At 35.1% G+C, this 24,785-nt stretch overlaps 1 protein-coding gene across 1 annotated transcript in view; it reads right to left on the bottom strand.

Annotated features, from left to right (window-relative positions):
• VPS13A (vacuolar protein sorting 13 homolog A (S. cerevisiae)) overlaps positions 1-24,785 on the bottom strand; it is a 262,251-nt gene that overhangs the window by 207,195 nt on the left and 30,271 nt on the right. The window contains 10 exon segments of the mRNA XM_012650655.1: positions 6,356-6,369; positions 6,482-6,596; positions 6,682-6,871; positions 16,130-16,272; positions 16,589-16,683; positions 17,473-17,602; positions 18,089-18,151; positions 22,124-22,295; positions 23,114-23,220; positions 23,414-23,541. Coding sequence (XP_012506109.1) covers positions 6,356-6,369; positions 6,482-6,596; positions 6,682-6,871; positions 16,130-16,272; positions 16,589-16,683; positions 17,473-17,602; positions 18,089-18,151; positions 22,124-22,295; positions 23,114-23,220; positions 23,414-23,541 — 1,157 coding nt within the window.

Below are 24,785 nucleotides of genomic sequence, written 5' to 3'. Positions count from 1 at the left end.
GAAGAGTATGTGCGGTTCAACTAAACATTTTGTCCAGAATAGGTCTTAGGAAAGATCACAAAAGAACTGAATTTCAAGAAGGGAAGTGATTAAACCAAAAACCCTTTGCCAGAAAAGTCCTATAATTTTATAACGGAATTGATCAAGAAAGTTCAATGACATTTCAACAGTTCATGGTATTTCTGTTTGGAACTATTCTGATCTGACCCATATTTCATCACTATGTAGTCCCTTATTCCCCAAAAGCCAAATCCCCAAAGGACATCATTTCACGTTTTGTGATTCCATATTAATACACTATTATGAAGGATTAAACTAAGAAAGCTTAAATGTAGGAAGATCAGTGTATTTTAATTCAACCTTTAAAGTTAAGAATTTATTATTAAAAAATACATGTTCGAACTGAAGAATAAGTCAACAATTTTAAAGGTAGTTATAATTAAAATTTTAAATAAAATGTATATACAATGACAGAGAAAAGTAAAGTTTAAAAGCAGATACTCAGCAAGTATCAAGTGCCAACAGATGACTGCCTTGATATACAAGGAAAAAAAAAATTAAAAATAATGAAAATATCTTCTGTTTTAAATATGTTTATATAATAATAGAAAAGTATCTTGTTTTAAATATATATTTATATAATAGAAAATAAATAGCCTAAGTTTGTGCTATAGTTTGGATATCTAGTCTCTCCAAATATTATGTTGCAATATGATACCCAATATTAGAGGTGGAGCCTAATGGGAATGGCTTGGTGCCATCCTCTCAATAAGTGAGTTCTCCCACTATTAGTGTCCAGGACAGCTGGTTGTTTAAAAGAGCCCAGCACCTCCCTCCTCTTTCTTGCCATGTGATCTCTGCACATACTGGTTCCCCTTCAGAGTAGAAGAAGGCTGAAGCTCTCACCAGAAACAAATGCTCATGCCATGCTTCTTGTACAGCCTGCAGACCTGTGAGCCAAATAAAACTTTTTTCTTTATAAATTACCCAGCCTCAGATATTCATTTATAACACCACAAATGGACTACGATAGTCTGGGACAGCTGTTCCTTCAAATATGAGAAATTGATATCAAAACTATGTCTTCTTTAAGGGATTCCAAGGGCCTTGACCAGGCAGCCCAAGCAAGACTCTTGTAGAGAGAGAGAGAAAAATACCTCTGCATCTCCAATAGCCTATAAGAAGCAGATTCGCGGCCAGGCACGGTGGCTCACGCCTGTAATCCTAGCACTCTGGGAGGCCGAGGCAGGCGGATTGTTTGAGCTCAGGAGTTCAAGACCAGCCTGAGCAAGAGCGAGACCCCGTCTCTACTAAAAATAGAAAGAAATTATTTGGACAACTAAAAATCTATATAGAAAAAAAAAATTAGCCGGGCATGGTGGCACATGTCTGTAGGTAGTCCCAGCTACTCGGGAGGCTGAGGCAGTAGGATTGCTCGAGCCCAGGAGTTTGAGGTTGTTGTGAGCTAGGCTGACGCCACGGCACTCTACTCCAGGCAACAGAGTGAGACTCTGTTTCAAAAAAAAAAAAAAAGAAAAGCAGCAGAAGCAGATTCGAGTGAAATCTCTTAAAATGAGGATGGGAAGTGGGATGGGATAGAAGGATGAACACAGATTGACAAATCATCATAAAATTCTGAAGATCATCTAATAAGCTCAGAACTTAAGAGCAAAACTGACTCAAAACAGTTATTCACTTTTTTCCCCAAATTATTTGGATTCAAACATAGATGGCACCCTTTTACTAAAGTATGTTAACTGAGTGAGTCACAAAAAGCACTCAGAAGGGACAATCTGGTACTCAAGATTCTCCACAGTCTGTTGAGCATTTCCCTAGTTTCCATCTCTGCTCTAAGGATTCTGCAACCAAAATGATCTATTTCATGTATTCCTGCCTCTACAAATCTAAGTCCTGTACTCCCTAGAAGGACATCCTTAAGCTTTACTTTCAAGGAAGCCTTTCTTGATACCAAGACACAGTTATTTCTCTAGGTTGTTTTTAATGGAGAGGGAAATGAGTATTTTATTTTTAATTTAAGTATACTGTGCCTCTCCTCCATTTCCCATTGCACTTAGAACAAAATCCTAACTGCTTAATATGATTTTCATAGTTTTGCATAATCAAGACCATGCCTCTTTAACATCATTCCACTCTCCCCCTCATTCACTACATTAGAACCAATTCAGTTATTTGCAACTTCCAAATTCCTCAAATTCCTTGCCAAGTTAGGCCCTTCATAATTCACTACTGCCTTGAAGGCCCTTCCTTAAACTCTTGACCACTGCCTTGAAGGCCGGTCCTTAAACTCATCAGCAGGGTAGATCCTACACATACATCTGGTCTTAATGTCAATTTTTCAAAGAGATCTTCTCTGACACCATCATTCTCATTTCCTTCACAAGATTTGGGCCTGTTACAGATTTGTTTCCTTATTCAGCTCCAAATTCATCTATTTGCCTGCTCTGTGAAAGTAGAACCAAGCCCTTTAAATGCTTTTCCTTTGCCAAATAGTACCAAAGTAAATAAAGAATACAGGAGATACACTGCAAGAGGAAAGGGTTTTGCTTCCTGGTTGCATTGTGCTCACTCAGCAATATCCTGCAACAGTGTGGCTTACTCAAACATGAGGTACACAAGGGCCAGCAGCACCCAACAGCCAGTAGCTGCCCCTAGAATCCTTCCCGGGTGGTTTCATAGCAATGAGTGCAGTGAGACACTGTCCCATGACCATCACTCCCTATCTCCTCAGAGGATGGATCTCCAGAGTTTCAGAGAGCAGATTTTCAGCAAGTTCTGCCAGCATGGCACTACAACAACTTTTCTACCTTTCAATGAGTTATAAGGGTTCCTTCTCCAACAAGGTCGGGATTTCAATCGTCAGGGAAGAGAGCGACCTCTTCCTAGGGAATGCTATCTCAGTCCTATACTCCTTATAACTACTCTCTTTATATTCTTTAAAGTTACTATTTGGAGTAACAAATCTTCGTTACAGTTAATAATTCAAATTATTCAAATTACTATGTGGTTTCTCTCTCCTGATTGGACTCACACAACATTGCTCACAATTATTCAGCAGATTACTCTTAGTTTTACATCTGTCCTATCCACAAAATTGTAAGATCCATCAACACACAAGAATTACATCTATTTTGAGCACTGCTATGTTCCCTAAAACCTAGCATAGCATTGACATATGGATTAAGCTCTTGATAAATATTGGAATGAGTAAATAAATGAAATCACTGAAAGAAAATGAATCACTATAATCCTACTAAAAAACCTTGTACTCCAAAGGAAGAATGATATCTGTCTTCCTGCCAGAGACAAAAGATAACTACGTATGCATGTTCTATGAGCTGATCCCTCACTTGACAAAAAGTAAAAAGGTGTGAAAGACCTTGAGATCCTAGAAAGGTTTAAGAAAATAGCAGGTTTAACATCCCTAATCTGAAAATCTGAAATCCAAAATGCTCCAGAATCCAAAACTTTTTGAGTACCATACGAACATGATGCTCAAAGGTCATGCTCAAAGGAATGCTCACTAGAGCATTTCAAATTTTGAATTTCCAGATTAGGGATGCTCAACAAGTAAGTATAATGCAAATATTCCAAAATCTGAAAAACCATGAAATCCAAAACACTTCTGATACTAAGCATTTCAGATAAGGGATAATCAACCTATAATACAAGAAAGAAACCAGGATATAAAGGAAGAAGAGAATAGAGGCTAATGCAACAACAACAAAAAGAATACAAGAAAGGAGGAAATGAAAAAAAGACTCTAAAATGAATAGAGATATATAACTGATATATGAGTCTCTACCCAAATAGGTAAATTTTAACTTTCTAGTTCAGAATACCTCAAGCAATGAATTTAAAGTGGTGCCACAACATAACCAGGATACCCGGCAGAAGAAATGTAATTCTTCCTTGAATAAAAGCCCATTTAGGTGAGGCTTCAGAGAATTCTTCCAAATAATTTTCCAAGGAAAATGGGCATCTTGCAATTAAAAATTACTAAGCATGAAGAGATAGGAGTTACCATGAATAAGAACCAGCAGGAAAAAAAGGAGAAGGTAGGAGAAAGAGAATCACAAAAGTCTTCACATAATGGACTATCTGAATAGAGAGAGAGAATTATCTGGTGAGACAGAATATAAAACACTAATGATGTTTGAAGAAATAGAAGACAAGTTTAAAGATTTCCATAGGAAACACAAAACTAAAAAAGAATGACAAAGCTGATTTTACATATAATAAAAATAAATTATTAAAGTGAAAAATATAATCACTGAAATTAAAGTTAATAGATTTAATAGCATATTGGACATGGTTGAAGAAGAACTCAGTACAGCAGAAAATAAATTAGAAATAATTATCCCCAACAGGTAACACAGAGAAAAAACCATGGAAAGAAAGTGGGATATAAAAGTTAAGGAGAATAGAAGATAAGAGTAAAAAAGGCTAAAATACATATAGCTAGAGTTCCAGAAGAAGAGAAGAGAAAAAAAATATCTGAAGAGTTAGTGGTTAAGAATTTTCCGGAGAGATTTCCAGAATTCATTAAAGATACAAGTACTCAGATTCAGGAAACCCAATGAATCCCAAACAGGATATTTAAAGCAAATCTACAGCTGAATAAATCATACCAAAATAACAAAATACAAAAGAATCTTAAATGTAAAAGATAAAGGACAGAGAATCTACAAAGAAGCAGCAGATACCTGAATTCTCAACTTCAGTAATGGGAGCCAATAAACAGTAGAATGGTGTCTTCATAGTGTTGAGGTGAAAATAAATGTCAACCTTTAACTCTATATACAATAAAAATATCTTTCAAAACTGAGGGAAAAAATTTTTCAGACCAAAACAAAACAAAAAGTTTGCCATCAACAGACTCTCACAAGAAAAAATTTACAAATGAACTTCCAACAAAGGAAAATAAAATCAGTCAAAAGGTGTGCGGTGCAATAGAAATGAAGAGCAAAGAAGGTAGTAAATATGTAGATAATTCTAAACTAACATTAACTATACAAAAACTGTACAATAAAGTTTTTTTTAAAAAGTAAAACAAAAAATTAACAATAGCATGTAAGTCGGGGAATGGTAAATAAAGTTCAAGTGTACTATAGTCCATACAATGACTAGGACAATGTAAAAATTTTTATTAAATTTATATTTTGACAAAAATGTATGTTGTAATTTCTAAAGTAAAAGGAGAAAGAGAATGTTTAACTTCCAAATGGTAGAGTATATGAGAAGGGAAAGGAAGGAATTCTAAAATTTATCCAAAGGAAGGTAAGAAAAATAAAACAGGAAAGCCAAATTAAAAAGCACAAAATAAGATGTTAGACATAAGCCTAAATTAATTAAATGTAAGTAGTAGATACAAATAAAAAACAAAGACTGTAAATCTAGATTTTAAAAAGTCCTACTTTAGGTTATTGACATGACACATCTGAAAATATACATGGTAAAAAAAAATGGAAAAAAAAATATACCAGGCAAATTCTAACCAGAAGAACCCTTGTATATCTATACTGATATCAGACCAAAAAAAAAAAAAGATTACAAAAAATTATAAAAAATATTAAGCCATTACTTAAAACACAAGTAGTAAACTTTATACAGATAAAAGATTTGGTATTAGCAGGAAAAAAACTTATTCTTGCATGTACCTAATGACACCCTTAAAATTTATTTTTTCAAGCAAACTGACAGATCTAGAATAAATTTTAAAAATCTACATTTATAATGAGGCATTTTTCAAGTGTTTCTCTAAATAACTGTTGGAACAAGATGACAAAGGAGGGAAAAAATCCGGTAAGATACAAAAGATTTGAAGTACATGATTAACAAATGTGACCTAATAAATATGCATAAACATGAAAAAGGCTTTTCAGCATATGTGGTATGTTTTTTTAAAATACCATACATTGAGCTAGAAAACAAGTCTCAACAAATTACAAAGCATTACAATCATACAGGTCATCTCATCTCTACAGTCAACTATTTAAAAAACCGAATCTATAATCTTAAACATTCCTATAAAGAAATCTCCAAGCACAAATGGTTTTACTGTTAAGCTCTGCCAAATATTTAAGGAAGAAATAACACCTGACTTTACACAAACTCTCCTAAGGAATAAAAAGAATGGAACTTTTCTTTTCTGAGGCCAATATATTAAATTTGGAACTCATTACAAGAAAGGAAAATGAGAGGTCAGTACCTGTCATAAATAGAGGTCCAAAAATCCTAAGCAAAATTTTACAATTAACTTAAATGTGGTTACTAGGTATGAAGTATTAATCATAATAAAGATTATTATTATATCGTCCTTTAAACATAAAAGCACCAAATTAGTTTCTGCTAAAATGTAACCAGTCTAGAAATATAATAAATTTAAAGTACATTTTACCACAAATAAAAGTTTAATATAGGGTATAGTGTTTAATTTGCCGACATTAATATTGACATTTACCTGTGGCTGTCTTATCACGAAATTCCTCAAGTTTTGTCAAAGTCACTGAAGTGAGTTGTGCTAGATGTACATCTTTTGGAGGTCTGAAGAATTCTATTATACTATTCACTGTCCTCTGTTGAAATAAACATCATTGACATGAGGCACAAACTCAAAGCAAACTGAATTATATTAAAACTTGGTAATATAAAAATGCTTACTGCATCATATATCATTTCTAAAGGTTCAGCTTCTATGATACACCTTTGATCGGCAGTTTCATCTAATGGATTTATCTCAAATGTAATTTGGAAGAGTGAAATAGCATCATCCAATGAAGAAAGGAGATGGGGTTTTTTTGAATTATCTGGTAAGCCAGTAATATGAAATGAATCTATTTTGGTTTCAAATCTGCATGAAAAAGGATAGGACAAAAATTAAGAATCAACACAATTTTAAACAATTTTTCAAACTGAAAATGATAAAATAAAAATTAATGAAGATAATCTCACTTTGCATTTCCTGACTCCAGTCCATTCACATCAAAGAAAATATACAATGATTCCTCTGAATTGACATAAATTAATTCACAAAGAATTCTATTTCACATGTTGATTTCTATGTTAGAAAACTATGATAAGCTAACATTTGGTGTACTTATAGATAAAATCCAAAATTAAAATAACAGAAAATTCCTACAATACTTAATCAGGGTAAAACTAGAAAGTCTTTCACGTTTAACATAATTTTGTAAGCACTTCCTCTTGTAAGAATAAAAATAAACATTTAAAAACCAAGCACCGGGCAGGATTTCTAGAATGACTGACTATATGAGGAGCTTAGAAACCTCTCCCAAGCAAACCAACCAGTGAAACAACTGGTGAAATCTATGAAGGCTCTAGAAATTGACCTAAGGGCATAAGGCAAATGGAAAACCATTTACGCAAGAAAATCTACTATGACTTGTTAAGAACAGGGAATGTCTGTGGCATCTGGGCTATTATCATCTCCCACCACCAGCTGCCACACCATGTTACAGAAAGTTTACACTTTCTGTGGGTACAGCTAAGAAGATGTCAATACATGGCATTCTCTTCTCATGTCTGTCTTCAAATTGTCTTCTCCAGTCTCTAGTTTTCCGAGTATGCATCCAAATTTCCCTTTTCTTTTAAGGATACCAGTCATTGGATTAAAGCCAACACTAATCCAGCATGAATTCATCTTAACTTGACTGTATCTGCAAAGAACCTATTTTCAAATAAGGTTCCATTTACAGGTACTGGGGGTTAGGAACTGACATATGCAATTCCACCTACTGCAGTAAGTAAACAAATGGAAAACTACAACTCTCAATAATCAATAACAGCAAATCCTGGTGAGGGGGGGAAAATCTAATTTCCACAGTTACGACGTTATACTACTCAAATCACAGTTTTAAACAAAAACTTTATAACACTTACACAGAAAAGGAAAACTCAGGCATTATGCTTACTAAGCAAGATACTAAATAAGCTGCCTTAAGTACATCAAAGAGCTAAAGAAAACCATGAACAGAGAAATAAAAAAAAATTAGGAAAATAATGTATGAACAGAGAATATAAATAAAGAGACAGAAATTGTGAATTTAAAAAAAAAGAACCAAACAGAAATTTTGGAGGTGAAAAGCACGACAGCTAAAAATGAAAAATTCACCACAGGTGCTCCTCAATTTACAATGGGGTTATATCTCAATAAACCTATTGTAAGTTGAAAATACTGTTAAGTCAAAAACGCGTTTAATACGCCTAACCAACTGATCATCATAGCTTAGCCTAGCCCACCTTAAATGGGCTCAGAATAGTTACATTAGCCTGTAGCTGGGTAAAATTATCTAACACAAAGCCTATTTTATAATATCTCATGTAATTTATTGAATACTGTACTGAAAGTGAAAAACAGGATGGTTGCATGGGTACTCAAAGTAAAGTTTCTACTGAATACATTCCACTTTTGCGCCATTATAAAGTGAAAAAGTCATAAGTCAAACCATCATGAGTCAGGGACCACCTGTAGATAGGCTCAACAGAAGATCTGAGCCTCCAAAAGAAAGAACCAATAAACTTGAATACAGGACAACTGAAATTAGTGAGTCTGAGGAGCAAAAAGAAAAATGAAGAACAATAAGCAGTGCCTAAAGTGGGAGACCATCAAAAGGACCAACATATGTATTATGGAAATCTCAGAAGGACAAAAGAAAAAGAGATAAAAAAAATGTAAAGAAATAATGGCCAAAACCTTCTCAAATTTGATAAAAGACACAAATCTACACATCCAGGAAGCTCAAAGATCACCAGTTAGTATAAACTTAAACACATTATAATCAAACTGTCAAAAGAGAAAACAAAGAAAATCTTGAAAGCAGCAAGAGAGAAGTAACTCATCACATACAAGAGATACTTAAGGCCGGGCGCGGTGGCTCACGCCTGTAATCCTAGCTCTCTGGGAGGCCGAGGCAGGCAGATTGTTTGAGCTCAGGAGTTCGAAACCAGCCTGAGCAAGAGTGAGACCCCATCTCTACTAAAAATAGAAAGAAATTAATTGGACAACTAAAAATACATAGAGAAATTAGCCAGGCACGGTGGCGCATGCCTGTAATTCCAGCTACTCGGGAGGCTGAGGCAGGAGGATCGCTTGAGCCCAGGAGTTTGAGGTTGCTGTGAGCTAGGCTGACGCCACGGCATTCACTCTAGCCCAGGCAAAAGAGTGAGACTCTGTCTCAAAAAAAAAAAAAAAAGAGATACTTAACAGATTAACAGCTAATTTCTCGTCAGAAACCATGGAGGCCTAATGCAAGTGAGATGATATAAGTGCTGAACCAAAAAACAAAAGGTCAACCAAGAATTCCATATCTGGCAAAACTACTCTTTTAAAATGAAAGAGAAATTAAGACATTTCCAGATAAACAAAAACTGAAATGTTTGTCACTAGCAGACTCACCCTACAAGAAAGGTTAAAGGGAGTCCTAAAGGCTACAATGAGAGGATACCAGACAGTAATGAAAGCAGTAATGTTGTATTTTTGGTTTTTAACTTTTTTTTATTTCCTCTGGGATTTAAAGACAAATTCATAAAAACAATTATAAATCTAGATTAATGGGCACACAACGGGTAAAGTGGTAATCTGTGAAAATGATAACATAAAAAGGAAGAACAGAGTTACATAGAAGAGTGGTTTTATACACTATTGAAAATAAGTTACTTTCAATTCAAACTAGACTGTCTTAAATTCAAAATGTTAACTGTCATCCCCATATAGTAGTCACTAACAAAATAACAAATATATACAGAAAAAGAAATGAGTAAGAAATAAAAAGATACAAAAAAATTTAAACACTAAACACAGTATTGGAGGAACTAAGGGAAGGGAAGGTAAAACACACAACAAACAAATAGCAAAATGGCAGAATTCCTCACCTATCACTAATCACTTTAAATGGAAATGGAAATAAATGTACCAAATGAAAAACAGAGAGTGGAAAATGGAAGAAAAGACATGATTCAACAATACGGATTCTCCTCAACTTATAATGGATTATGTCCCAATAAGCTCATTATAAGTTGAAAACGCATTTAAAACACCTAACCTAAGTCATGGACCATCAATATAACATCTGAAAGAAATTCACTTTACATCCAAGTACATGTACGGGTTGAAAGTGAAAGGATGGAAAAAGATATTCCATGCAATTAGTAACCAAAAGACAGCTGGGTAGTTATGATGATACATAAAGCAGTCTTTAAAAAAAAAACTGTTATAAGAGAAAAAGGTCATTATATAGTGATTAAAAGGGTTAATTCATCAAAGATATAACAATTATGAACATGTATGCACCAAACAACAGAGTTCCAAAAACATATGAATCACACATTGATAGAATTGAAGGGAGAAATAAATAGCTCTACAGTAACACTTAGAGACTTCAATAGCCCTCTTTCAATAAAGGAAGAACATCTAGACAATGGAACAATAAAGTAATAGAGAACTTCAACAACACTAAAAGTCAACCAGATGTAAGAGAACACTCCACCCAACAACAGCAAAATACATTCTTCTCAACTATAGGCACATGAACATGTGCCAGGATAGACCAAATGTTAGGCCACAAAACAAGTGTCAACAAATTTAATAAGAATGTAATTATACAAAGCATCTTCTCCATTCATAACAGAATCAAATTAAAATTCACCAGAAGGAAAACTGAAAAATTCACAAATATTGGAAATTAAACAAACATTCCTAAACAATCAATAGGTTAAAGGGAAAAAATCACAACAGAAATTAGAAAATACTTTGAAATGAATGCAAATGAAACACAACATCACAAAATATACAGAATGTATCCAAAACAATGTTCATAAGAAAATTTTTATCTGCAAATGTCTACATTAAAAAAGAAAGATACCAAATAACCTCACTTTACAACTTAAGGAAATAGAAAATGAAGAGCAAACTAAACTCACAGTTCAGAGGACAATAAAATAATACATATTAGAGTACAGACAAATGAAATAGAGAAGCCAAAAACCCTAGAGAGAATGAAAGAAACCAAAGTTGCTACTTTGAAAAGATCAACATACTTAACAAACCTTTAGTTAAACTAAGGAAAAAAGAGGGAACATGCAAAAAAGTAAAATTAGAAATGAAGGCAGAGGCATTATTACAGGCCTCAGAGGAATAAAAAGGACTTACAGAAGAATACTGCAAGAAATAGTACATCAACAAAATAGATAACCTAAATAAAATGGACAAATTCCTAGAAACACACAAATTACAAAAACTGCCTCAAAAAGAAATAGAAAATCAGATAACTAATAAGAAGTAAAACCTTTCTATAACCTTAAAAACCGATAGTAAAACTTACTATTACTTATAGGTCTTACTTATAAACCTACAAACTATCAATTTACAATACAACTTTATTACAGTATTATAAAACTTACTAAAAGAAAGTTTTTCATGTTGAGGGAGGACCCTGTATTCTTACTTTTTGGAGGATTTTTAAATTTTTTTAAAATCATAAAATGATTCTGGATTTTGTTAAACATATTTCTGCATCAATTGAGATGATTATGTATTATAAAACTTGTAAGTCCACAGTAAAACCTATAAATAAGGAGTAAATCAATAATCCAAACTTTTCAACAAAGAAGAGTCTAGGACCAAATGGCTTCACTAGTGAATTCTACAAAATATTTAAAGAAGAATTCATAACAATCCTTCTCAAATTCTTCAAAAAAATAGAAGAGAAAATACCTCCTAACTCATCCTTTAAGGCCAGCCATTACCCTGATACCAAAACCAGACAAAACATCACAAGAACAAGAAAACTAGGCCCATAATGGCAATAGATTTACAATAACAGATTACCAGGTGAAAAAGGGCAAAAGCAACAACTACAACCATGAGGACTAACAAGGCGAGATGGAGGATACCTGATAAGAGAGATTTCACCCCGCTTGGTATCTAAGACACCAGTAGGACTGTGGGTCCTTCCTGTCGCTTTGCGCATAATGTCTAATACAGGGATGGATAAGAAAGAAACATGGGGCCTCTGAGTGTGAAGCTATTAGTTGCATCCTGTAGATGATCTGAGAGACCAGCTTCTGCAAATTCAGAAATCATGTACAGAAATACTTGCACCAAATGAGGTTTGAACACCCAGCAGCAAGGCAGATCAACAGAAGAAGTGATAGCCCGGGCAATCCTCACTAAGGAGCCGTCCCTCTATCCTATAGACAGAACAAATAGCCAAAGAAAGATTTGCAAAAAATATCATCATTTTCATTTTTTTCTTTTTCTCCAACAGATACTTTAGATCTCCTAAAGGATGGCCCCTCCGTTAGGGGCTACATCTCTTTACTTTGCTATGATGGACCCAAGGCTTTCACTTCTGACAATTTCAAGGTATGAGTTGTTAGAAACACTTCACAGGGTCCCTTTCACTTTTCTGTTTCCAGCTGGGGCAGGGACCTGAAAGAGGCACTCATGTATAGCGGTTAGCACCCAACCCACTCATTTGATGTACTGTTTTATTCTATTTTCTTTTACTCATGGTTATATTACCATACTTACCTCTTGGTGTTAGGAAGGGTCTCTCATAAACTATTTTTAGGGGCTTAACTTAAGCATGCTTCTAAAGGACTGCCCTTATCCAGAGGAGGACAGGTGGCAATACCTTATCCCACTTTAGGTGGGTTTCATGTGATTTCCATTATAGATATAGGGCTTTCCTTATTTGCTGGGTTACCTTTGCTGCAAAGGAGGGTCCATTATTGTTCTGGAGGAAGAAAGGAGCCTATGAATATTGATGACCTGTGGGATCACTGAGTCCACTGTGTCAGCTTTCTAGAGAAACGGTTCACAAAGTTCCCACTGGGTGTCCACTCCAAGAAGTTTATAAGTGACCACAGGACACTGTGTAACAGATCCAAGTGTAGAAGGCAGGAAGGCAAAGTTTCCCATGATGGACACTGTCACGGAGTAGTCAAACAGTGATATCTTGAGCTGTCGAGCTGTCTCTGTAGCTGTCTGTCCACGGCCTCCATTACCAGCATGTTATTCTCCATTTGCGTAGCATCCTTCCCTGGACCATTGATGACCGTCATCCTGTCATCCTCTGAGGCCTGTTTCTGTACACATGCAGGAACTCACCAAGGGCTCTCTCAGCTCCTGGTAGGAGCCCATCTCAGAGAGAGCTCCTCCAGAAGGATTATGGTAACCTCACATGCTCCCTTCTTTCCTCCAGGTAGGACAAGCCTCTACCCAGCCTGAAAAGGTATCTACCAATACAAGCCTAGGCATCTGAGTGAAACTGTCAATCATCACAAGGGTGGACCCCCACCTGGTGGGCTCCCTGTGTAATGGGTGGCCTGTCTTTGGACCACCCCAAACATAGTAACAGTTAGTTGTAAACAGGATTCTCCCAAATGAAGTCCCACCAAATATATCAAGGCATTACTACACTCCCAATGTGTGTATTCATGCAGGTACCTCATAAGAGGCTGAACTAAAGCTTTGGGTAGGAGACGAGTCTATGAGATTTCTGTATCCATTTAGCTGTGCCATCCCAAATGTCAGAGTCCCAGTCTTTAGCTTTTAAGGGGGTCTAAATCTATCCAGGGTATCAAGGCCCTGAGGAATAGGTTGCCTCCAGTGGCCTCCTTAGCAGCTCAGCCAGTGGCCTGATTTTTTTTGTCATGCTGACCACCATCTGGACTCAGCCACAGCCTGTACTAGGGCCATTATTTTGGTAGCATACTTAATATCCTTATTTCCTGCCATCAAGAGACCCCTTTCCTTCTAAAAGGCACCATAAACATGTACAATCATAAAACACATTTAGTTATCCTTTTCCTAGTGCCAATCAAGTCCCCACTGTCAATTTTGCCTAGGGCTCCTCTGGGGATATTTGGAGGCAGGGGTCCCCCTCCTTTGCTGTCTGAGTCCTGAACTTCAAAAAAAACGATTTGCTTTCCTGGAGGCTTCCTGGATCCAGAATCTTTTGCAACTTGGGGCAGTGTGCTTTTCAAGGTCCTTCTTCTTTATAAAAAATCAGTCTGGGGTAGCTTTTTCGCTCATTCCTTTTGACTGTCTCAAAGGACCCTGCTGTCTGTTCTTGCACATTCAAGCTCTCTATCCGATATTGCCATAAATTGCCCTGCTATGACTAGGGCTTCCTTCTGGCCAAACTGAGTTTGCTGCCAGGAGAGACCATTCGAAACCCGGAGTCATAAGTTATTGGGTGTGGGACTTAAGAGTTAATTCAGGCAGCTGCCTCCTCAGCCCCTCCATGGTGCCAAGATGGCAGTGGTAGCAGGTGTTCCTTCCCCTTTGCTGTGCGCCACTCAGCGGGGGGCCATGTGCTCGTGTCCTCCCTCTTGTCAGTCTGCCCCCGGCTGTGGCCCTGCCTGGTGCCTCGCCCTGGTGGCTGTGGGGGTTCCAGCAGGGACAGGAGGACCTCATTTATCAAAAATTATACAAACACAGATCATTTTGTATACCATAAACCATGAGTTTATCTCACACAGATAGCTTGAGACTCAACATTTTAACTCTATAGTGGCAGGTCAACCATTTGAGCTCTGAAGTTTAAAAGAACCAACAGCTCAGAATAAGCCACAGACCATCAACAACCACTTTTTCTCACACTCCACACAAGCAATACCAACCACCACTTTTGCTCGCACTCCCGACAAGTGGTGGTATAATAATAATCTTTAGACATAGGTACAAAAACTCAGACAAAAATCTCACAATCAAACACAAACAATATAGAGAATTCATAACACAATTTAAAATGCCAAGGCCTATCAATGAAATGGGAATTTCCATTTAATGGCCACTTCTCCTCACACTTCAGCCCGTACATTGGCTTATAATAATACCATTCTCTTTATACATAGGTTGGTACCTAGAGTTAGCCAAAGTTTTTCCCAAGGCACTTTGAGATGGTGCTTCCTTATATTGCAAGAAAACTCACAAATAACAGTCAATACTAGGGATATAAAAATCACAGGGCCTATCAAACAAATGGGAATCCAAAGAGGACAAATACCACCCCAAAGGCCTGGAAGGGTTAAAACCTTCCCCAATGGGTGGCCTAATCACCCATTCCCTGGGCCTTCAACAGATGCCCCTACCGAGCTGGACGGTTCAAAACCCACCCCAAATGGGTGGCCTTATCCTCCAATTCCTGAGAAACCTATCTCAAATGGTGGCCTAGTCCCCCTGTTCCCTAGGAACCACAAAAGAGTTTCAAATTCAAACCAGGTTCCCTAGGTCCCCCTCAACCTCATGACTTCCACCCCCAAAAGGCGCCTCAAAATATATGCCCTGATAGGGTCCTAAATGAATGCCCTGCTGCACAGCTGGAGGGTTCAAAACCCTCCCCAAATGGGTAGACTCAAGGGTCTCAGCATGCACGCCTGGGAACTTACCCACAAATGGCCTGGCATCCAGACACTTTCCACATTCACTTCCTTCTCCTCAACTCAGTTCAGGTTTCAGGGAGCTGCATATACTTCAGGGAGACAGAGATGGGCCCCGCAGCTAAAACAGGCTCCAGCAGCTGCTAGGGCTGTCCCTTGCTCTATCACCTCAAAAAGAAGTTGCTCCTACCTGAAAAGACCCACAGCTTTGACCCAGGGCTGCTCCCTGCCTCTTCCAGCAGTTGCACGGTGCCATTCCACCGGGCACTGGTGGGCCCAACCAGGGATGCCAAATTCTGTTACCAAAGTTCGGCACTTGTCCCCGAGGGCACATAAGAAGAACGAGGACAAGTGGTTTGAGGAGAAGGAAAGAGGAGTTTATTAATTTGCCAGCAAATAAGGAGGCTGGCAGACTCCTGTCTCAAAGTACTAACGTCCTTGGTGTGGTATAATTTCTGATCATTTTTATATTATTATTTAATGTCCTTGTATGTTTCACTGGCCTGCAGTTTTCAACTGAACATTATTTTATTAATTCCAAAATACATATATATTATTGAAAAGAAAAACTAAGTTCTTAAAAACACAAAAGGACGCATTAAACCATAATACCCTTTAAAAAGATTGCAAGATTGTAACCTAACTTCCAACCTTACAGTGAAATTTTTTTCTTATATGATCAAAAAAATAAATTAATACTCACTTTATTGCTTGTGCTCCTGGTCTTTGTACCATCAAAGTGCTAAATTCTTCTATTACAATATCTAACAGCTCAGGTTTTTCATGCTCTTCTCTTAGAACAATAGACATACTTTTCAAGTGAACAAAAAACTTCATGGCTTCAAACTAGAATATATTCAGAAGAATAAAATGAAAAATATATATATGTATACATAAACACCAAAAATAATCTTATTCTTATGGTCTATTCAAAAACCACAAAATACTTTAAAATCACATTTTACTGAAGAATCAGCACAAAAACATCAAAAAAAAAAAATCAAGGGACAATTTTTATCCCTCCCTTGGAAATTAAATAATAAATGCAATTATAGATCCAGAAACAGATCACAGAACAAGTCAATAACATATATTTTTGAGAGGATTAAAAATAGACATATATAATATTAAACTCCAAGGTATAAGGCAAAAACCATCTTACTGTTTTGGGCAAGGTTGGATCAACTGCTGTTTCACTATAGCCAATTGCTTCATAGAGTAAAGCTTTTTCTTCAGGTGTCAACATTTCTTCAAGAGCTACAAATTATTAAAAAAGTGCTTTGTATTCTTAAATGAAAATACAAAATTAACACATAATTTGTCTGCCTTTAATAAATGAAATGCAAAAATTTACTTTCTTTTTCTAATGCTTTCAAGAAATTATAAACAACGAATGTTAGAATGGCACTGGCAATTTTATAAGTGATTCTCCAAAAATCTAAACTGCTAAATATATAAATTTAACAATATAAATTTCTAAATTTTTGTATTAGCTCAAAAAATAGCTAACTGTACTAGGCACTTAATAGCACTGTGTGAATCAAGACACTCAGCATACAAAGTAGATAGTATTAGTATCATAATTTTTCCACATTACAGATGATAAAACTGAGGTTTACTAAGCTTAAATAACTTGTCAGAGATACACTGCAAATAAGTAACAGATCTAAGACACACGCCTAAGTCTCTAAGCCTCCAAGGCTATGATTTTAAACATTTAGTTAAAAAAACAAAAATCTTTGCAGGAAACATTTCAGTAAAAATTTATAATGGTTTAAACCATTTTGGAATTTTTATTTTATTTTTTTTTATCTATGCATTTACTGACTCCTCTGGGCATAAAGCTCTTTTGTAAGCATTAGTAGATTAAAAACTTTTTCTGTTTAATTTTTATTTAACATATATATTTTTAAATGTTTTAATTATTTTAAACTATATATTATATAACTACTTACAATATCTATTTACTTTAATTAGAGAACTTTTTTTTTGCAAAACTTTTTCATGCTCAATGGTTGACTATAACGTAAAATGAAATGGACATACTTCCAAGTTTAACATCTGGTTGTTCCTTAGTATTTTTTTCTGACCAAGACCACAGCCAACCAAACCATCCTTTATTATCCTCTGGATCTTTTACCCCTTCTTTATAAATCCTGAGTCCAGCTTTCTTTACCTAAAATGAATAAATTTTCAAATAAATGACAAATTATCTTTTATTTTGCAACTGAAAGAAATAGAAGCATGGTATTTCCAGAACTTATCTACTTAAGCAAATGAATATAAACAATATACACACTAACAACAGAACATAGTAACTAGAATGTTAGCCAAACACAAGAATTTAGGAATACTATATAGTTCTCCCCATTGATTTACAAGAGACGATTGGGGAAAAAAAAAAAAAATAGCTTTTCACTTTCATATCAACTCTGAATATTTGATAAGCTCAATTATTTAGAAAAAAAATTTTTCCCATAGAAACCTGTCCGACTTAAATGGATGTGGCTAATATTAAATCAATTTTCTTATAACACAAAAAAGCAAAATTGAACCCTTTTAGAAAACAATATGTTATAGCACAATACTAATAACATCACAATGTCTGCCATAGCTATATGGAATTCAGATTTTTACTAATTGAAAAATAATCTAGAATTACCTCAACTTCTGCCTGCTGTCTAGCTATAGTTATATTAAAGACATCCAGTGTTTTTTCCAACTCCTGAAAATACAAATGAAAATATATTAACTTTACAGAAGTATATAAATTTATCAAATTGCTACACTAAATAAAAAATACAATAGGAAACAAAAAACAGAATATCCATCAATATAATGTACCTGGTTAAATTCCAGGCAGCAAGCTTGAATATATATCAGCTTGGAAATTAGTAAATCAGAGTAACTTTTTGAACAATGAAATCACATCATGCACGTGAGAGTTACAGAGTTACAAACACGGAAAGATATATACATGCACTGTTTAAAACGACTTATATTCGAGTTTTAACTACAATTAAGAGTAAATATATTAGTGACATTTTCAACTAAAAATATAATTCCATATTATATGTACCGTTTGTACGTCATTAATAAGATACAGGCATACCTTGAAGATATCGTGGGTTAGGTTCCAGACCACCACAATAAAGCAAATCAGAAAAATTCTTTTGGTTTCCCAGTTCATATAAAAAAATTATGTTTAAACTATAGTGCAGTCTATTGAGTGTACAATGGCATGTCTAAACAACAATGTACATACCTTAATTTAAAAGTATTGTATTGCTCAAAAATATTAACAATCATCTGAACCTTCAAAGAGTACTTGTAATCTTTTTGCCGGTGGAACATCTTGCCTCAATGTTGATGGCTGCTGATTGATCACGTTGGTGGCTGCTGAATGTTGGAGTGGCTGTGGCTATTTCTTAGTAATGAAGTTTGCCGCATCAATTGACTCTTCCTTTCACAAAAGATTTCTCTGTAGCATATGATACTGTTTGATAGCATTTTACCCAAAGTACAATTTCTTTCAAATTGGAGTCAATCCTCTCAAACCCTGCTGCTGCTTTATCAACTAAATTTATGTAATATTCTAAACTCTTTGTTGCCATTTTAATAATGTTCATAGTATCTTCACCAGAAACAGATTTCATTTCAAGAGAGCATTTTTTTTTGCTCTTCCATATTAGCAATTCCTCATCTGTTCAAGTTTTACCATGAGGTTGCAGCAATTAAGTCACATCTTCAAGCTCCACTTCTAATTCTAGTTCTGTTATTTCCACCACATCTGCAGATACTTCCTCCACTGAAGTCTTGAACCTCTCAAAGTCACTCATGAGAGTTGGAATCAACTTCTTCCAAACTCCTGTTAATGCTGATATTTTAACCTCGTCCCATGAATCACAAATGCTCTTAATGGCATCCAGAATGGTAAATTCTTTCCAGATAGTTTTCAATTTACTTTGCCCAGATCTACCAGAGGAATCACTAATTATTTTGTAAGGGAGCTATTACATTACAAAATGTATTTCTTACATAAGACTTGAATGTTGAAATTACTCCTTGATCCATGGACTATAGAATAAGTGTTGTGTTAGCAGGCATGAAAACATTAATCTCCTTGCACATCTCCAATAGAGCTCTTGTGTGACTAGGCGCATTCTCAATAAGCAGTAATATTTTGAAAGGAATCTTTTTTTCTGAGCAGTAGGTCTCAACAGTGAGCTTAAAATATTCAGTAAACCATGCTGTAAACATATTTACTGTCACCCAGGCTTTGTTGTTCCATTTATAGAGCACAGGCAGAGTAGATTTAGTATAATTCTTAAGGGCCCTGGTGACTAGGATTTTAAGAATGGTAAATGAGCATTTGCATTAGCCTCTAACAAGAGTCAGCCTATCCTTTGACCTTTTGAAGCCAGGCATCGATTTCTCCTCTCCAGCTATGAAAGTTTAGATAACATCTTCTTCCAAAGAAGGCTGTTTCATCTACACTGAAAATCTGTTGTTTCACGTAGTCACTTTCATCAATGACCTCAGCTAAATCTTCTGGGTAACACTGGCAGCTTTTATCTGAGCACTTGCTGCTTCACCTTGCACTGTATGTTATGGAGATGGCTTCTTTCCTTAAGCCTCATAAACCAACTTCTGCTAGCCTCCAACTTTTCTTCTTCAGCTTCCTCACCTCTCTCAGCCTTCATAGAATTGAAGAGAGTTAGGGCCCTGCTCTGGATTAGGCTTTGGCTTAGGAGAATGCTATGGCTGCTTTGATCTTTTAGTCAAACCACTAACACTTTCTCCATATTAGCAATAAGGATGTTTCACTTTCTTATCATTCATGTGTTCCCTGGGGAAGTACTTTTAATTTCCTTCAAGAACTTTCCTTTGCATTCACAACTCAGCTAACTGTTTGGCACAAGAGACCTAGCTTTCGGCCTATCTTAACTGTTGGCATGCCTTCCTCATTAAGCTTAATCATTTCTAGCTTTTTATTTAAAAGAAATATGTAACTCTTCTTTTCACTTGAACACTTAGAGGCTTTCATATTGTGATTCTTTGATCTAATTTCAATATTCTGTCTCAGGAAATAGGGTGGCTCAAGAAGAAGAGAGTCAAGAAAAATGGCCAGTTGGTGAAGCAGTCAAAACATATGCAACATTTACTAAGTCCACTGTCTTATATGGATGCAGTTTGTGGTACCCCAAAACAATAATAATAGTAAAACAATAATAATAGTAACAGCAAAGATCACAGATCCCCATAACTGATATAATAATAATAATAATAATAATAATAAAGTCTGAAATATTGTAAGAATTCCCAAAATGTGACAGAGAGACACGAAATGAATACACTGAATACAACTGAATACATTTCTGTTGGTAAAATGCCAACGACGGACTTGCTCAAGGCAGGGTTGCCATAAACCTTTAATTTGTAAAAACCACATTATCTGCAAAGTACAATAAAGCAAGGTGCAATAAAATGGAGATATGCCTGCATTCCAAGTAGACCTGGATATACTTAAAACTTGTTTTTAATGTTTATACTTTTCAAAATTGTGGTTATTGAAATAAACTGAAATAAGCTATATCTTTCACCATAGCTATACATACCCATGATTACTTTTGAGAATTTCAAGCTCAAACCGTATTTCCCCCAAGAGAAGCAACCACTACCTACTATTATCAGAAAATCAACTTAACCCAGGGTTCTGCTGTCCAGCATACATGAAAGATTCGGGTTAACATTTAAAACTAAGTAAAAAAAATCTGAAACCACCCCCAAGAAGCCTCTAAATGCAAGCATTCCTAATAGCTCTAGGTCTCCAGAATATCTAGGATTTTGGAAAGTCTTCCATCTTGAAAATTAAAGTAAAACTCAATCTTTAGGGAGTTATTAATTAGAAATCCACTCTGGATTCATTCATTTCATGAGGCTAACTCTTCTTAGACTCTGTAAGCTGTACTTCATCCATTTGTAAAAGAGTCCCTTTGAAATATACCATAATGCTAAAAGATAATACTAATTAAAACATAATATCGCAAACCAAATAAACATACAGTTGCTGGTAAAGACTAGAGATATGACAAGAATTAAGAGAAAAAGAGCTGTGCATAAGCAGAGAATTCAGGGAAGTTCATGCCAGAGATATAGAATTTTAGGGATGAATAGAATTGGGATAAGAAAAGAGATGAGGAAAGACAGATGGCATATATGAGCATATCCACGGCTATAAGAATGTGCATTATACATACAGAAGACAAGAAAAATTTAATTAGCACACAGTTAGATGGTAACATAGGGGAAACGGAGTGGTGACACAAGGCTTTGGTACCGACACAGAGAAGTTCGGAATCAATGGAGCAAAGAATTTTTAGGCTTTTAAGGTTAAAAATGCCATAATAAATAGAGCCTTCAAATTACTATATGGATGAACCTAAATTCCCTCAGATTGAGAATAACCTCAAATTTCAAAAGCTCACAGGAGAATTTTACCAGATCTAGTATTACCTGAGTGAAATTAAGAACAGTACCCGAGTGAAATTAAGAACAGAAGTACAAAAAAGTCTAAGTAAAACAAACAGAGATGGTCAATAAAAATTAGAATAAATAAGTAGGAAATATTAATCTCTAAAGACTGAGAAGGAGTTATATAGTACAAAACATTCAACAATTTTTTTAAAATGCTAACCTCCAAAGACATGAGAATGTCACCAGATGGCTTCTTACTTGTTAATTTTTTTTTATACAGTTCTTTATATTTCTTCACTTTTTGCCTATGTTCATGAATATGCTTCCATGACCACATCCGTAAGGTGGGGCAAACATTTACTTCAAGAATACCATGTATAGCATAAGCCCACCTAGTTAAAAAACAAAAAGAAAAACCTGACACTTAATATCCGCAAATCAACAGTACGAAACAACTGGTATTGCTTCTAGTGTAACAATACGCATAACTGTATCAACAGAGACTATGAAAATGGTATATTATCTCAGCACTTTCCTTTTCACCCAACCATGTCTGTATTAACAATCCATTAATTATTAATCTTACCTCTTTCCTAAGAAAAAATAAATAAAATCATTCAATTTAAAAAAAAAAAAATATAATGCTACACAAGAACTAGTAAGGCATTAATTGGCAAATAACATTTTACCCACTTGAATGATAACTGACATAGTCAACTTAAAGAGTAATTGTAACTTCTAGAAACTAGGGAATAGCTTAAAAACTGGAATAACAAGACTTCTGAATTTTAAAATCTGATTATACTGCATAGACTCTGTAACTTTTTCAGGTTGTGAAATAAAGGCTTAGTAATACAGGTTTACTGTATTTGATAAGGAAGTTTGGTGAAAGAAAAAAAGACGCTGCTAGAAAACAAACCAGGATATAGTTTTTTAGTAATTCCAAAAATGCTGATCCCCCTACAGTAAATGAAAACTATGGTATTCTAGTATCTCTAGTTGTAAACTGTGTTAGGAAGTATCCCTTAACTCAATTTCATTAACTTAATAAGCTAAAGCAGCTACATACATTTCCAGCCACAAATCAATTATAGTTTGTATCACACTTTAAAAAGAATATCTTAACATTTTTTCTTAAAATAAAAAAATTTACTTTTGTGCTACATTTTTTTAAATCTTCAAAAAAAGAAAAAAAATTTAAGGCATTTACCATTCCCTGGCATGGTACTGAAGAGGTACATCAGGTTTGAATTTCCTGTATGGCAAATTTTGTGTCATCATATCAATTGACTCAAGAAGCTCCATAACACTAAAATACTAAATAAGAATGGAAAAATTAAACACTTTAATGTTTTACATTTTTTGTTCAATTATTGAAGATAAAGTTAAATTACTGACTTTTAAAAGAAATGTTACTGTATAACATGAATTTCAGAAATATATTTAAAATCTCAGTTTTGCTTTTATCAAATAATAGCTGTCAGTTGAAAATGTCATTAAAGAAAATCACCTGTGGTTTATTAAATTCAATTGCTATGTTATGTAATTCAACTTCCAAGTTTATTTTGGGGGTAGAAAAATCAAAATCTGATCGGCGATTCATCTGTAGTTTGGCCTTAGCAGATATGGGGCGAAATACTGCAAAATAATACAAATTGAAAAAAATTAAATTGAATTATATTTCAAAAGTCTCAAGGCACTAAACGTATCAAGTTGAAAACACTGATTTTCATTTCTTTTATACCCTTTTACTACAGTTCCCGGATGTCCACATTGCTGTGATTTGGTCAGATGAACCATTCCTTAATTAGTTGAAAAGATTCTTTTATCTTTTTCCTACTTTTAATTCATGTTGTCTTCTATAAGTACAATGAAGGCTAATTAAACTTCCCCTCAAAATACCAATATAACCCTTAAAAGTAGAAACATTCTCTATAAGGAAAAACAGTCCAATAAAATAGTTTTAATAAAAGTACACAGTTTAATGGGATGAATGAACATTAAAAATGCTAAGAGGAAAAAAGATTATATTTAACATTGATTTCCATTATATAAATTATAATTTCTGAATTTGTGATCAATTTTTCTGTATCCACCTGTTCCTCCTTTTAACTGGTAAATGGACAGGAAGAGGAGTGAGAGTTTGCCCAGGAATACCTGTTTGCTCAACCCACAATCTGGTTGGCTCAACCCATAATCTAAGAAAAATTCATCTTGACTCTTTGTATTGAGTGCCAAGAAGAATTAGAACCATGCAGAGGGAGATCAGTAATAGTAGAGAGATCGATCATTAAATTATAAGCTAATTTGTAAACAAGATAATATATTCCTTTTGCTTTAATCATCCCTATGAACTAACACTTGAGTTTTCACATATTAAACATTCAAAACTATTTCTTATTTGAATAGAAATAAAGATCTTGCTCTTTCTTCTGTATTCCATTTTACACTGCAACAACAGGAGAAGATAAATAAATCTATGGATTGGTGACAGAAACTACCCTAGACCTACAATTCATTGATCCTCTCTGCTTCATGTCCTCGGCACCATCCCCACCCTATTGAAATTCCATCATCAGTTATTCTAACCATTTTCTTGCATTCACCCGTAACTCCTCTGACATTCTCACTATGTCAGTACTTGCCAAGCAAAATTCAACTGTATGTCTGGCCCTAAGCAGCTGAATGTGGCTGGGGAGAAAACACATATGATCACACTGCTCAGTGTCACTTTAACGTCATAAATCTGAAGTGGTTTCCTAATGGTACTGAGCAATCGCACAACATTCCTCTAGTCCAGGCATCAGCCAAATCCATGTCACAGCCTGTTTTTGTATGGCCAGTTAGTCAAAAATGATCTTTACATTTTTAAAGGGTTGTTT

This window comes from Propithecus coquereli, unplaced genomic scaffold (assembly GCF_000956105.1).
Source record: "Propithecus coquereli isolate 6110/MARCELLA unplaced genomic scaffold, Pcoq_1.0 Scaffold339, whole genome shotgun sequence".
Lineage (NCBI taxonomy): Eukaryota > Metazoa > Chordata > Mammalia > Primates > Indriidae > Propithecus > Propithecus coquereli.
Note: the sequence above shows the minus strand (reverse complement) of the source record. Positions and strands in the feature narration are given on the sequence as shown.